This window comes from Numenius arquata, chromosome 2, assembly GCF_964106895.1.
Source record: "Numenius arquata chromosome 2, bNumArq3.hap1.1, whole genome shotgun sequence".
NCBI lineage: Eukaryota > Metazoa > Chordata > Aves > Charadriiformes > Scolopacidae > Numenius > Numenius arquata.
In genome coordinates this window covers 83,438,076-83,453,983 of record NC_133577.1, presented here as the reverse complement: position 1 = coordinate 83,453,983, position 15,908 = coordinate 83,438,076, and the positions used below count along the sequence as shown (strand labels likewise).

The 15,908-nt window shown below is 40.3% G+C and overlaps 1 protein-coding gene across 1 annotated transcript in view; it reads left to right on the top strand.

Annotated features, from left to right (window-relative positions):
- The first annotated feature begins 1,102 nt into the window (after positions 1 to 1,102).
- Positions 1,103 to 15,908, top strand: part of PLEKHG7 (pleckstrin homology and RhoGEF domain containing G7) — a 33,564-nt gene continuing 18,758 nt past the window's right edge. The window contains exons 1-7 of the mRNA XM_074144238.1: positions 1,103 to 1,807; positions 2,980 to 3,002; positions 8,487 to 8,614; positions 9,960 to 10,000; positions 11,907 to 12,002; positions 13,135 to 13,284; positions 15,265 to 15,360. Of these exons, the coding sequence (XP_074000339.1) occupies positions 1,103 to 1,807; positions 2,980 to 3,002; positions 8,487 to 8,614; positions 9,960 to 10,000; positions 11,907 to 12,002; positions 13,135 to 13,284; positions 15,265 to 15,360 (1,239 nt within the window). The remainder of the gene's footprint in view (positions 1,808 to 2,979; positions 3,003 to 8,486; positions 8,615 to 9,959; positions 10,001 to 11,906; positions 12,003 to 13,134; positions 13,285 to 15,264; positions 15,361 to 15,908) is intronic.

The window sequence follows — 15,908 nt, the reverse complement described above, 5'->3', positions numbered from 1 at the left end:
GTGGCTATTCACTACATTTGTGAAAGAAGCCATTTCCATCATAAAGATGTGCTTTTTCTTCCTGCAAGCATCCGAATGATTGTCCTAATGGTGAAGAGTTTGTGAAAAGCAATTCTTTGAACTAGAAGACTTGATGAAATAATTTGTTTCTAATCACTTTATAAATCAATCTGATGCAACTATATAGACAAAAATCATATTCAGTGTGTGATATTAAATAGCTCCAGAAAAAAGTCAAGATATGTTCAAATAAACTCATTCTAATAAATAAAAGTGTCCAAAAGAATCCAGCAATCATGAACAGATTCAAGATTCCTCTTAGCAACAAAGAAGCTGACTGAAAGAAGAGGTTGAAGAGATTGAATTAGTAATCTTCAGTTATAACTTGAAATGTCAGTCCAGTTTTAGAGAGACTAGTCATCAAAATACCTTAAAATAGAGCTTCATGAATGACAGAGCATAAGATTTTTTACTGATCAATCAACACATAAGTTACTTTGATAAGTTGCGGTTTTCATTATTTGATTACAATGCATGCATAATGGTTACTACAAAATAATTTTCCTGCTGAAAAGAAAAGCAAGAGTGATTAGACTCACCTTAAATAAATGTTAAATTGTATTTGCTTAAGCATTCAGCAAGTAATTAGTATTTGTACATAAACAATTTTGCAACAGGGAGTCCTGAGAGTTAGTGACTTCATTTTTATCCCATGTACAGCAGTGTCACAATGGCACTTATTGGTGGGGGAGTGGCAACAGGAAATTAGGCGGCTGCAGTACCAGATGAGCAGAGTTCCTTTACCATCTAATTAGTTCTACCAACTGATGCTGACACTGCTTGCACACTCAGGATTAGCAGCTGTTTAAACAGCATGCTGAAATTGGGTCCTGAAACTGTTGAAACCTGCTTTTAAGCAGGATTCGAAGTGCAGGCAATTGTTTCCATACCAGTGCACATACCTACATTATGTTGTTTAGATCTTTTTTTTCTATTTGCATATTTTCCCATATAAAAATTCATATGGCAATTTTTAAAGAACCTTTTCTGATCATGTTTCCTAGGTACGCAGACCTGTAAATCTTCATGCTGCAAATAAAGAATGCAACAACCAAGCTCTAATTATTCTCCAGACCTAGTCAGAGAAATCTGCATCAGTGTGGAATTTCAAAACAGGGAAGCTGATCTTCATAAAGAAAATGTTGTTTTGTCTGGAAGCAGCAGTCCAGAAGATGCCTCCAGTTCCTGTGAAGAGCAGGCAGTATCAGTTTGTATGGACAACACCATGCTTCCAGGTGACTACATTCGAAGACGAGGTTATACAGAATCTTCACTTCTGAAGCTTCCCACGGAGGAGTGCATTGAGAGCCACCATGCGCCTTTCCAGTTTGACCGGCATGCTCTGGCCAGAATTTCCACTTCTCCAACTTTAAGGCGTCTAAGGATGGCCTCTGCCTCACAAGCACTGTCATTTCAGGACTGCTGTGACACAGGTCAGCTGGGAAATCAAAAGGAATACATTGGTTCTCTTCACCACATTTGTAAGAGTCCACCTCGGTGCACTACAGCTTCCTCATTGTCATTGCCTTCTTGTGTCCATGCAAAATTACTGTCTTCCAAAGCCAAGTCTGAGACAACTACAGTAGATCCAGAGTCTGCCAGCCCCAGATCAAAGCTGCCAAGCCAAAAAGATCCTCTCAGCAATGGCAGTCCCAATGAGACACGCCAAAACTCTTGGAGAGCCAGCTCTGCTACGCTGCCTAGGAGACTCCCCCGCCCCAGTTCTACACCACAGGACAGTGTCCAGGTAAGAGGAATGGGATGATGCAACCTCATTTTCAGTCTTGCATATTCAGTGTTGATCCATCATGGCCCAGTGCGTAAACAAAACCTCAGTTCTTAACCTGAACTGCAACCTGGCCCATATTCCTTTGATAAAACAGATCAACTTCTATGCTCGTCAGGAAGGGCGATTTTTCCTTCCAAATCAGCAAGAGACAACAGTTCCAGCCTTGTCTCCTGGTGATCAGATTGGCCTAGTCTGTTCCTGTATATGGCCACTCTTTCCTACCTCTGTCCATTCGCCCTGGTGGACCAGTATAACTGTTTGTGAGACTATGAAAGAACAAAACTAAGTAATTTATCCAGCTCTGGTTTGGGTTTTAGAAGATTATTTTCTTTCCAGTGTCCTTTAGCAGTGTTCTTCCTAAGCTGGGGCAGTTCTCTATTCTGTGTTGCCAAATAGCGTTACTAACCCCAACAAAACCGAGACTGAAGTCATTCAAGATGGTTGAGCCAAATGGAAGGTGTGCTGCTACCAAAGGCAGAGGTCCCATTCCCTTTCTTTTTTTCCACTTACCTAGCTCTGCCACTCACTGCCCCCCTCCGTTTTTATGTTCAGCTCCGTAAATGAGCAGGTAGTTGTGCAATCTTTTCTGAAAAAAACAGAAACTCCAGTCCAGTGAGTGCCAGCACCAATAAAGAGAAATAAGGAAGGGAGAAGCTAGCCCTCTTTTTTTCCCTGGCAGCAAACTACTGTTCAGCTGTACCCCGTAACTTCACCCCAAGGAAGTTATGCACTGCACAAGCCAGGTTTGCTACTACATCTACTCTCGAAGACCTTGCGTTACTTGCACAAGCAGTTAAATTCAGACACGTGCTTGACTCTGTCCTTATGCAAAGCACCTACACTGTCACTGAATGTGGATGGTGTAAAATAGGCGTATAACTCTTTACTAACCAGTTAGTTTTGTGCCACAGATCAAAAGCTATTCTCCCCTCCCCCCCCCCTTCAAATATAGAGAACATTCTGGATATCAAATGAGTTCTTTTCCTTTCTCCACAACAGTGAAAATAACCAGCCAATGCCAAAGTCTATACAGTACTTTTCTGTTAACAAATGAGTACTTTTTTTTCCATGAAATCAGATTGTTTGCTTGCTTTCTGACCAAGTAACAAGAATATCTCACTTTCTTTCAGAAGAGTGGATTGCCTATACAGAGGTATGAACATATTTGTTTTATCTTACTCTAACCTTCGCCTCTCTACATTTTTTATGAGCCCGCTTCACTCTAAGGCAAAACTGAATGGTGAGGCAAGTATGTGTAACTCGCCTTTAATTTGTAAATTTGCTTTGTGAAATGCCTGTCACCAGCTTGTTAAACTAAACCTTTTTATGAAATTTTCTTTCAAAGGTGGCCCTCACCCCAACACGTTTTAGCTATATTTTACGCAATATTTCAGCTGGACCATAGGAGAGCTCTGCACTAGGAACCAACTGCCAGAAGGTCTGGCTGCTTGGATTAGCAGTGTCAAATTTCAGCCTGAAGAATGTGAAACATCTCATAATCTTGAGCGACATTCTTCAAAACTTTATGGGAGGGAAAAGGGAGCAAAGAAACTAGCAGAACAGCTCAATATTGTTCTCCTACATGAGCAAAGCAGATCTAGGACTACTACTCGATGGGGGGACTGTTAATCCTAAAACTGAGATGAATACTTGAATTTTGTAAATTAGTACAGACAAGATAAGGCGTTGCATACCGTAGACCTGGGCAGTGAATTGCATCGAGCTCTTACAAGCAATTATCAAAAAGTAAAAGCCTGATTAGAAATTAGTTTGATTCAGCGATGTTTGTTTCCTCAAGATGTTTAAATGTTTACAGAAGGGAAACAAAGTTTATTTTCTCCCCAGACAACAAGGAAGTGGGAGCTAGTACCTCCCTTAATAACCATACCTCTCTCACCAGCGGGATGGGGCAATGCTCACTTTACTGCCTAATGCCCCTAAAGATTTCAGGTGAGTGAGGTATATTAAAAGCACCAGCACTGGTGAGCAAGTCTTGATGAAAACAGAAGTAGCCTCGCAACAAACAGCTTCCATGCTTCTACAGTCACTGCTTCTGTGACTCTACCATAACATGTTTCACTTATTTAGGCAGTAGACATCATTAGTTGAGCTGTATCTTCTCTTCTTCCCAGTATTTTCTCATTTTTCAGGTAAAAGCTCTGTTATAACCTGCAGTTTACAAGCAGGTCTGTGTTTCAAAGTACATTTATGTTTGGGACTGGGTGGGTTGGAGCAGGCTGATACAGCCTGTGAGTCATTACACAATGCAGTTCCCCAGACAAGGCTTAACAGATGCGTGTATACATCTGAAACCACACGTTCATTGTAGAAGAGGCTTCCTAGATTTTCTGAATTGTTGCTATTTCCAACCTACTCTTTTTGAATTTACAATGGAGATAGAGGAGGAGGGGGAGAGATCTCTGCATCTCAGTGCAAAAACAGGTGATCTGTACCTTTATGGAAAAAATCTGCTCATCCAACTCAAAACTGTAATAGATAAGCATATCTCACTGACAGGGTGAAGATTTGTGTGATCTGTAGCAAACTTCAGGGGAGAATTTGAAGAATAATGAATGGAAACGGCTGAACAGGAGAATACTGAACATTTAACATACACACCTTCTCTTGTTACCACTTGCCTGGCAGCTTCAGAGGAAAGCCACTATGTGCCAGCTAGGATATTCGCTCTGGACTTCTATCCAGACACATTTTAAAAATCAAGAAATCACACAAGGAACAATGCAGGCTTTGTTCCATAGCCACCAACAGGAAAGACTGCCAAAAGGAGGTTTGAATGATGTATTATGATTTCTATTTTTTGTCTTGACCAATATTAGTGTGTGCAGAAATATAAAACAAAAATCACCAGTTTCTGCTTTAAACTTTTTTTGTCAAGTTGAATTTGGTCCAAGGTCTGGGCAAGGGCTTTATTCAGCTCCTCCTTTATCCAAATCATTAGCCTAACTCCTTAACAGCTAATCCCTTCTTATTACAGCCAGCAAAAACTGTTGAAATGTCAGATTATTCTCCCCATCTAGAAGCACATTGGGACAGTTGGCAACCCTCCTCCAAGACTGACATATATCATCCAGGGTAAAAACATACCTCCATTCTTCAGTTTTAACGAACATCTCTTCTCCCTACTCCCAGGCTGTACTTTCAAAAGTGCTTTCTTAAAGCAGCAATACTCATTTTAAACAGCCTTCCCACACACAGCCCTCAGTCAGGAATGCCAGTACATCTCTGTCGGCATGGCAACATGCTGAACTGATGCTGATTAAAAATAATCAGCCAAAATAAACAAACAAAAAGGATAAGAGGGGCAACACAGAGATAAGTGTGTGTGGTGGAGACAAGGTGAGATGCTAAAGCCAACACTGAAGTGGAAGGAAACATTGATAAAACAAAACCTTTAGTTTACTCTGAGTTCATTTTCTCCATGCACCATTCAGCATCTCAGAGATTTGGTGAAAAACTGGATTGCACTATTTTCTAAAGACAACCAGATAATGAAGAGTCTTCTCAGTAGCTGCCAGGGCAGCTTATTTTCAGTGAATTGAGGGAGTTGGGCTCATCTATCTTGAAGTGCTCATCTTCCTCTTTTAATGCCCCATATGCCCATAAAGTGTCATGCTAACTCTTTGAATCAGGGAGTACAAATATCCTTCCCGAGTGGCCTGGGTGACAGTGTCATCACCTGGCAGCTACCTCCACACTGTGACCACCCTATAATATTCGCCTTTGTAACCTCTTCAGTTGCTTTTATTCTCATCTAGTGGGTATTCCTTTAAATAACGTATCTGTTCTTTAAGTCAGGTGATTTATTTAGATGGCTGTTCCCTGGGACAGCTAGTTAAGCTAAGAGTATGGACATATAAAGATACAGACCTCCAAAAAGCAAACAGCTGAAACTCTACATGCCCTAGAAACAACTATATACACAGGATATTTATTTTTCCAGACGTGAGCTGCATCAGTGTCTTTAATAATTTCCCATAACTTTGTAATACAAATATGTGACATTATCTTGTTTCACAAAGCAAGAAAATTTAAAGGAGGAATTATTGTAGGCAATATCTCCTCAGGTGCTTGAGTTCATTCCTAAAGTACAAACATTCCTTTCACTCAAACACTTCAGTCCTCTGCCCCTAGTAAGAAAAACAAACAAAAACTGAAAAAAAAAAAAAGGTAAAGCTACAGGGTCTGCAGGTATGAAAAGATAATAAAACATTGCATATAGACTCAAAAACTGGTAAATTGCATTACACAGCACTTCAGTAGTTTAATTTCTCCAGTAAAACCAACAAAAGCACCTAATTTATCTAATATGTCTACAGGTATCAGGCAGGTGATCACAGATACCTGTACCTTCATCTGTGAAGCATGAGTACATAATTTAGGCATGCGATCCATATATCAGCCCAGGCATGTCAGATTGCAAAGGTATTTTGTAGATACACATCCAAGTGACCTTGGCATGCTCCCACACATCACAGGCTTGCAGACCTATGTGAAGAGCATGTTTAGACACTTGTGCATCTGAAGTTCAAGGCCTTTTTGATCTAGGGAAGCAACACCATTTAACTTGGTTACAACGAAACTACGCTTCCTGTTACTAATCTTCATAAGCTCCTAGTCTCCCAGTTCATAATATATTCTAAAATTGCAGTAGGCAAGTTACTTTAAAAATCAATAATACATTGGCAAAATTTTACTGTGAATCCAACCTGAAATAAATCTCCTGGATTTCCTAGTACAGTAGTGACAACTTTAAGAATGATCCTTGTACTATATTGCAGCATCTGGCTTGTATAATAACCCACCTGCCCAAGAGATTGCATCGTGGACTCACTAGAGGTTTCAGAAGCATCTTAATACAATTGTTACCAGCACTGAAAATTTGCACTGGGTAGCACTCAGCGCACCTCAACAGCAAGCGGTCTCCCTTGCACTGGTATGGGCTTGCAAACAAACCAAGAAACAGACCCCATCCACAAAAGCTCTCAAACCACGTGTTAGGTTCAATTTCATGAGAAGCCTCAGAGTTTCATTGTAAATCACTAAAGTTAAATAAACAGATCCTATGTTCCCCATTCAGTAGGGCTATCAGAAAAGGAAAAGCTTGTGGAGAATTCGTATGTTCCACATTGTAAACCCCTCGGCATGTGTTTTTCAAGCCCTAATATGGCCATGTTTCATGTGTTAAAAGTCCCAGACCTGGCATTCCTGGTAGCCTGCAGCCCACTCTGTTGTTAGGAGCAGTCTTTCCTTTTGTCTCTGCAGTTCAGTCAGTTTAGCTAAGGCAATTGCAAACAATGTCACTGTCAGATCACAACAAAAAGCATAAACTCCATGTCCTGCTATACACATCCAATCCCAGTTCTCTACCTCAGAGGTCATCTGCCAGTTGACAAGTTGTCAATTTCATGCACTTAAAGTGAAAATATACCTGCCAGGTGTTGGTAAATGGCTAGATACACACAGTAAGATATCTCCCTAAGCAAAAAAAAAAAAAAAAAAAAAAAAAAAAGATTACACTTAACTGACCAAAAATACCATACATAATAACTATTGACTGAAAAAGAGAATGTTTATATATGTACACGCACTTCAAGCCTCCTCCCTCAGCTACTTAATTACTGACCCTTTGAACTTTAATGCAGTCTTCACGCGCAGTCAATTGAAAGTAGCACAACAGCAGCTGTAGACAGCAGTCACTTTGCAACAGTACACTAACACAATTAATTGGTATCGGTGTGAGTTATTAGCAAAATCCAAAAAGGTTTTTGATGCGCACCAATAGTTTTTGTATTTGAATTCAAGCAGTCCCTGGCACAAACATGCTGTTGGATACAGAATGCCTGTGTCACTTCACTTGACGGATCTACATCCTGGACAATGCCCTCTGTCTGTAACAACAATAGCTGGAAAGAGCCACTTGTTTTCAACCAGCAGGGCCATTAAGTCATATTATACTCAAAATACGAAATATTTGAATTAGCAGAAACAACACCAAAGACATTTAGAAAGAAAATAACACAAACTAGCCAAAAAATTAAATACTAAAAAAAACCAAACCACAACATTTTAAGGGTTTCACTATTATGCTGTTTTTTCTTGAAATCACCTGAGTTATATGAAGGTTGAAAGTACAGAATCACAGAGTCATTATGGTTGGAAGAGACCTTTAAGGTCATCAAGTCCAATCATTAATCTAGCACTGCCAAGTTAATACAAAGTAGTAACAGAGTAATGACAACCCACGTATCAGTTTAGGACATGGTACTTCACTGCTCCTTTGGACTCCAGTGCCAAAACATAGATTCTGAAATCTCGACTTTATGCCTAATCTCAGAAGAACCTAGGAATTTCCAATATTTAAATTCTTCAAGTACCTATTATCTGAAGCAAGCCATGGCCATGATCTCAGCAACAATGTGGAGTTGGAAAGGTGATTAGATATTTTCTGTCAATCACTGAAATTTTCTACTCATTGTACCTTTACCACATTATGCCATAGCCACTGTCATTTGGTTTTTTAGCTCATTTCCTCCTGTATCAGCAAGAAGCACTACAGAAGTTTCCTCTGCAGCCATGGGAGGAGAGAGATGATGTGTGTTGTTGTTGCGTCTCACAGATTAACCGAGCGCAGGCGTAGCTCCGTGGTAGTGAGTCTGCCGGGACTCGAGGTGTTCCCTGGAGACCTCCTGGTCTCAGATGGTGCCATGGACTACCTGCCCCACGCGGCCCTCCTGCTAAGCGCAGGTCAGATACAGGGTTGGGTTTGGTCGGCTGAGCCCAGTAAAAGCCACAATGAAAACATACATGTGGGATTGGGAGGGAGGATTGGTGCAACGATGACATGTGAGGCAGCACAGCCTCCATGGGGGATCCTGTTACCCCACACCAAAGTGACTGCATTGCTAATTTTAAAATGCCTTTCTTTTTATTGTTTTTTTGTTGTTGTTGGGGTTTTTTTTTGGTTGGTTGGTTTTGTCTGCATTTTATTGTTGAATGCAAAATGTAAGAGGTAGATGAGGGGGGCCAGACATGGATCACTTCGCTCCTACACAGGCTAGAAGCAACCAGAACCCAGGCCAGGATCTCCATCTGCAGGCAGTTGAGTTGCAAATTCCTACCTGCACAGCTTCAGGCAGAGGGAAGAGAGAGGCCTGTGCCACCCTTTCCAGTAGTGCTCTAATCACAAGGGCAGCAGGCCCAATTCATTGCTAGAGGTTGCTCACAAGACCTTCCAACACTGAAATGTAGAACTGCAAGTAGTTTCCACAAGCAGCTATTGTGGAATATAGTATAGCGTGATTGACAGAGACCAGACGATGCTGGTGACCAGAGATGAAAATTTTCTCAAAAAATAAGTAAGTCAAGGTCACAACCAGCAGTTTCATGAAAGCAAACAAGACAGCCATCCCCAGAAAGAATGACGAAGGCTTTCAAAATCCAAAAGGGGAAAGTTTCAACTGTGATTCCCAGTCACACACAGGTGGCACATGTAGAAAACTCTTTCAAATTTCTTGCTGAACAAACAGAGGCATTCCTCACCTCTTACCAGTGCACTCCTACATCTGGATTCCCAGCTCTCCCGGTGCCTCACTAAGGACTATGAGTTACAGCCTGCACCACTGTGCCAGGCCCATGACAGACCTGAGACTTAGGATTTACAGGATTGTTTACTCACAGGAGTTTTAAATACCTGCATAGCTCCAAGATATTACTAATGAGCAGACATACCCTAATTCTTGCCTCAAAACAATGATTATCTTCAAGAATTGGCTTGAGGCATAATGTGTTTTCCCATGTAAAGTATTGGCAATCAGACATTGATCATCTGCAGCAAGTGGGAGTGTTTAGCATCATCCAAGATCCCATCATAGATAGATATAATTCTTGCTGGGAGGAACCCAATAGGCTTAATGGGTTTTAAGTCTGGTGCACAAACTGCCTTAACACAAGTATTAAATCTGAGCCAAGTATAGTATATCAGGCTTCATGTAAAAAAAAAAAAAAATTAAAAATAAATAAGTATATAAATAACAGTTTTATTTTTAGCTATTTGTTTCTTTACTGATAACACATTTGTTTTACCCATTAGAGTCCAAAAAGCCAAGGTGGCCATTTGCCAAAAAAGGAGTTGTGAGTATTTCACCATGTTTTTTTCCTTGCACTGACCTTGCTTTCTCCCACAACTAACCTGTTTAAAGACAGTTTCTTTACTGCCCTTGGACCAAGGCAGACAGCAGATGAGCTGAACTCAGAGGTCTCAGCCCACCCTGGGATTGCTTGGACATTAATCTGTAACAAAGGTAGTGCAACCCTCTGCCACTGCACGTGATGCACGTCCCCATAGGTGGTGGAAGGAGAAGTGTCCTTGGTACCAAGAGGGCAGAGTGGGGTGGGCAATGCAGGAGACCCCCTTCAAGGTGCTCAGTGGTGGCAGCAGGACCAGTGCAGCTCCTCAGGCTAAGAGAGCCCAAGGTGGGTAAGTCAGTCACATCATTGCTTTGACCACATATCCCGCATATTCTGCAAGCCAACCAACCCCTTAGTACCTTAGGGCTTTGGAGTATCTGCCTAACTCCCACCTGCACGGAAAGGATCTAGGCTTTACCTATCAAAGTAGCTTTTTAGATGCTTTCTTAGGCCTTTCCTGTCCTCATGGGCACCCTCACACTCGCCAGTAAAAGCATACACACCAACACACTCCAGTTAATTTCCTCATCTAACATATTTCCTTGTCTTTTCTAGTTACAAAAATTTTCACTTACTACGGTGTCCAAATTTCCTTTCTGAGCATTGTTCATCATTCAAAAAAATCATTTACAAGTATCTTGATAACTTTGCACCCCTAAACATGTAATTGTAAACAGTCCCTTCCTAATATTTTCTGCATTTTATCTTCTAAATCTCAGTTATCAAAGAAGAGTTTGTGCAAGTGAAACCAATGCAATTACTCAGATTAGCCCATACAAGAGTTCCTACTTCATTTGCAAGCATTTCTATAGCATTTGAAGGAGCATTGCCTAAAACTGAGAAATTTTAAATTCAGAAAAATATTTGAAATTTGCAAAAAAATTTGATATCTTGCCAAAAGTGGTTTCTGAGACTATTAAATGCCGTAAAATTTAATTTATGAAGATTCATTTGCTGGTGCATTGGTTAAGTGTGGGTGTATATGTAATTGCATTATTGTTTCTTCTCCATTTCAAGGTATCTTTCAAAACTAAGAGTTGAGCTTGAACTCTGAATTTCTGATATTATAATCAAACACATATTTCAAAATTGGCTTGAGATCAGTGCCTAAAGTTCAGACAATGGAAATCCATGAAGTATGAGTATACTGTTCCAGAAAGCGGATAAAACTTAGGCAAACACCTTGTAAGTCTATGATCACAGCACTAATTTAGAGTTCATAAATATTGATTAAACTTTTTACATGGCACTGTCGGCCTGAAAAACAAAGCCTAACCAAAAGCAATTGTTTTTATTTCATGATCCCTCACACAGACAAACTCCTCCTGCTCTTTAAGCTTTCTAAAAGCTTATTTTATAAATGCTACTCAGCAGCTGACCAAAGGAGTTTTTTTAATATGTAGCTCAACTAAAAAATTTTAAACAATAAATAAATAAGCAAACACTCAAGGTTTGTATACATATGCCAGGAGGATGATTTCAACTATGAGTTTTTTGTCCCCTACTTTTGACAGTGCTGAAGGAGGCAAAATTTTTTATTTGTTCTGTCTTCTGAGGACAGCCCATTGTCTGTTGCCATACCAATGATTTGCCCTGCCAAAGACTTCTGCGTTACATAAGTAAGATCTTACACATCCACACCTAAGCCACCTACACGCTCCATCCATTGCCACAAATAAACCTGCCATCACTGCCTCATCTCTGTGTAGGAGAGCCTGGAAATACAAGGAAATCACTCAGTTAAGGGCAAGCTCCTTACAGATCAGAGCAAGGTTACTGAGCTGGGTAAACTTTTTAATGGTCTTTAAAACATTGTATGAATCACGGGTGCTTTTTTGTCATTCAATAGGGTAAAGACAAACAGAAGCAAGCATCTGATCTGGAAAACTGTCTTTCAACCATTAAGATGATAGACTGCAGCACATATGAATTTTTCTGCTTTAAGGTAACAAAATACTCAGTATACTGTAACAAGGATAACTTGAAGAGCAACTTAAAGATGGGGATAAAAGTTTTCTGTTCTTTTCAAGTTACCATTTTTCACTACATTAATCTGGATGAGAGACCTTTCTGCAAAATTAATGTATAAAGCATAAGGTATATTTTTATTGTTTGAAGCGGAGGAGTGACCGGGAAACTGTGAGTGTTATAGAGGGTTAGCAAGGGCCCTCACAACCACCGGGATTTTGCCAGACTTCCAGACTGCCCTAGATCAAGGAGGTACCACCTTCAAAAAAGGCATCAAGACAACCCTCTCAGCGGTGCCTGCAGATCTGGGGAAAGAAACTGCAACATCACAGAGATGCCAAATGGGGCAGGGTGACCCCTACGGCTGCCTTAGGGGAGCGTTCAGAGGCAGCCACGGAGTGGTCAGTGCCAGCAACAGGGTTCAGCTGAAGAAATCCCACTAAAGATGTCTGCCAGATAAACAAGGCTCCCGGCCTCCAGGGCCCCCTAGCCATAGAAATACCAAGATCGGGCTACTAGGGTGATATTCAGATAATCACATCTAAAACCATCCCCCCTCCAGGGCAGACCTTTTGTTTCTCCCAGCAGGCTATTATATGCAGTTCCCCATAGACTTGGTTGTTGAGGACTCCTATCAGTGCCTGACTTATATGTGAATGTCTCACTTTGGAGCAAGTCAGTAATGTGATAGTGTCCGCCTTAAGACCAAACAAAACAATATCCAAGTACCTATGAAGACCTAGTGCTTTGGTACCTTGATTTTACCATCTGGAAAAGAGGAAGCTACTATCTATCCCTGCTTTCCAGCAGCAGCACGACAGATTAAATTCCTTAGCATTTGCAAGCAGCCCACTATTTTTTGATACAGCATCCTACAAATAGACTATCACACTGTGATACTTTCAAATTGAGTGTGTTCATACTATAAATATTTTGGAGGAAAATGACAGGTTTTTTAATCTTTTTAAAGGAATCTTTAAGCTTTCAGAAGAATCGCTAATACTGGCAGTCGGGCTCTTTACATGGGCAAACAGATCATAGATTCTTTTCATAAGGTCTGAAGCAGTTGATGCAACAGTCAGTGGTTTTCTTTCTTCTTCAATCAATAGAGTAAATCCTGGCATGAATTTATAAAGGCACAACAGACTGAGCAGAAAGATGTCAACAGCCGGTTAGAAGTGCAAAAAGAAGCAGCAGTGTGGGAACTTTTCACAAGTGAATGCACTTACTTTCTGGATCATTTGCTGGTTCTCAAGACGGTAACTTCAGATTTCAATCCTCACAAATAATGAAACATTATTTTCCCTGCTGTCAGCACTGCAGACATAAAGCCACCTGTAACAGCGCACTGGGTGTCTATGCGGGAATGATATAAGCTCTTGATTTTTCTCCCATCTTGCCAGCTCATCCTGTTTCCACAGTTCCCTTTGTGTTTTATCCTCTTGATGGCATTTCCTGTTCTGGAAACTACTTTATAGTGCTTTGCAAACACTACCTGATTGCAGATCTTTCCAGTAGTTTCAGCTGATACTCCACTGTTCCTCTCACTAACACTGAACTGAAGCCACTCTCCAATTGTCTATACTGGATTTTTCTCTACTGCTAGTCTCTAACATTATACTCTTCGTTTAATTTCATACAGAGCTGTGGTTAGATTATCCTGACTAGAGCATGAAAACCTCAGAATTCACCAGACTCATAGTTCTAATATTACCAGAAATCAAGCAAACTGAAAAACAAGTACTGTCCCCAAAACTCCAAATTGCTTCCATCATGGTAAATTTTAAGAGCTTTGAAATATGGACAACAATATTGCACACTGTTAGAAGAATAGGTATATCATTTGCATTCATCACACATCAAAAGTTAACGTATCCGTTTAAAAGGATGGAGTTTCCCTATATATCTTCCTATCATTTTTCTCTTATTTTGCACAGACAATTTCTATTCTCTTATTAGTCAAAAGAAAAAGATTAGTGAAACATTTTCCATGTTGCAGAAATGTTAGCCCAGGCAGTACAAGAAGTACTGCAAAGGTAAGGGAACAAATAGAGGAGTGGGCTGTACTCCATGGCGGGGCAGAACAAGGGAGGGAGAGGACAGTGGATGACAGGACCTTTGACCCAAGCCAGGATGGAAGTGTCTTTCCTTCTACACACTTTGTTTAGAGATCTGAGAAGATTAAAAACAGGTGAATGCTGGGACAGGTGAGGATAACAGAAGACAGGCAGACCCCCTGCTGAGTCTGCTCTAGGAACTCACAGACAAGCCTTAGCCAGCCCTGCATGACCTGTGAATGATAAACCATTCAGTCTGTAGCAGCTTCCCAAACTCTCCTGCCAAAGAAAGAACCCATTGAATTTGGACAGCCAGCTTTACTGATACCTGCTACTCTAAGTACTTCCCAGTATAGAAATATTCCAGTGATTTTAATGAATCTCCACAGGGAGCTTTAAGACCACCGTAAATCCCCTCTAAGCTCTCAGGTCAACTGTTCGTGGCAACTGAAGAATTACACAAGGCTAAGCAACCACTCTCACTAGCTCTTCAGTCTTGGCACCTGGGTGATGGGTTTTTTCATTAATGCTTTTCACACATACACAAAAAATTCTACTTGGTAATCTACATTTTTTAAGCTTTCGTCAGATTTAGGTCAGATTCAGCACAGCTCGAGATCACCATCAGAGCTTAAATAATATAAGAACTTAGCCAATAAATACACATAGAGTTTTCACTCAATACAGGTTAATAAAACAATCCAAAGAGATGAAAAACCTTCATAAGCGCTCTACTTAATGCTATTGCAACATTTTTTTTTCCCCATAGTAACTTTAAACAACTTATATAGCAGCAGTTGCATGGGGTAGGAAGGAAAGCATTTATAAAGGTCATAGAAAGCTGTTACTATGACTCTGGTGTTATTATTAATTCCTTCACACGGGTCTGCATGGGGCTAAGTTGCCCCTACTCAACCAGAGAGCACAGCAGGGACATAGCTGCCTCCGTGGCAGCCACAGAGACATACCAGAGGCATCACTCATACCCTCCTCCTTGCACAAAGCCCAATATTTAGCCTTTAGGCAAGTCAGGGAAAGTTTCTCTTCTACCTTCCCCAAATCAAATGATCATTTCATGAGAATTACAGTGAAAACATGCTCTTTTGGGAAAAAAAAAATAAAAATGAGATAGATTGAATTGGCAAAAATAGTAAATAACGTGGATTTGTTTTGTTTTTAAAGATATTTATGAACACTCTAAAATGCCTCCAGAGTAATGAATTTCTCTTGGATGTGGATTTGTGGAGACTTTTTGCAAACTTAGAGGAGTTAAACAAGGTGAGTAAAAAAAAGAAAGTCTTACTGAGATCAGAAATCAACCAGCACAATATAAGGAGATGAGAAACCATCTACAAAGCTTCTATACAGATTCAATGATCACATTTGGAACTTAGTTCAAATAATTAGTCTTTCCTTCATTTCTATTTTGTGTATCAGAGGGGGTCAAATTTCACAAGTGCAAATTATTCTCATATGCCTCCAGCAAAAGATAAACAGGCATTTGAATACAGAGGAGAGCTCATTTAAGAGTAGTTTCTAAAGTAAACACGAGTTTGAGACCAATTCCCATAAGCAGCATCCTTTCAAAAGGATTTATGAAAATAAACTCTGACTGTACCAACCTCACAGAAAAACAGTAAGAATGGCAAAACAACTACAGTAACTACAAGTTTCCTTTCACAAAAAGATGGGCACAAAGGCTTTGCTATCTACTATGCCACTCAGGTAGGGCAGAATGATGGCCACCCCTCTCTAGTTGAGGTTTCCAAAATAGCTTTTACATATATTTAGAAGCAAAACAGAAGTTTTTCTTACCTTGATAGCTC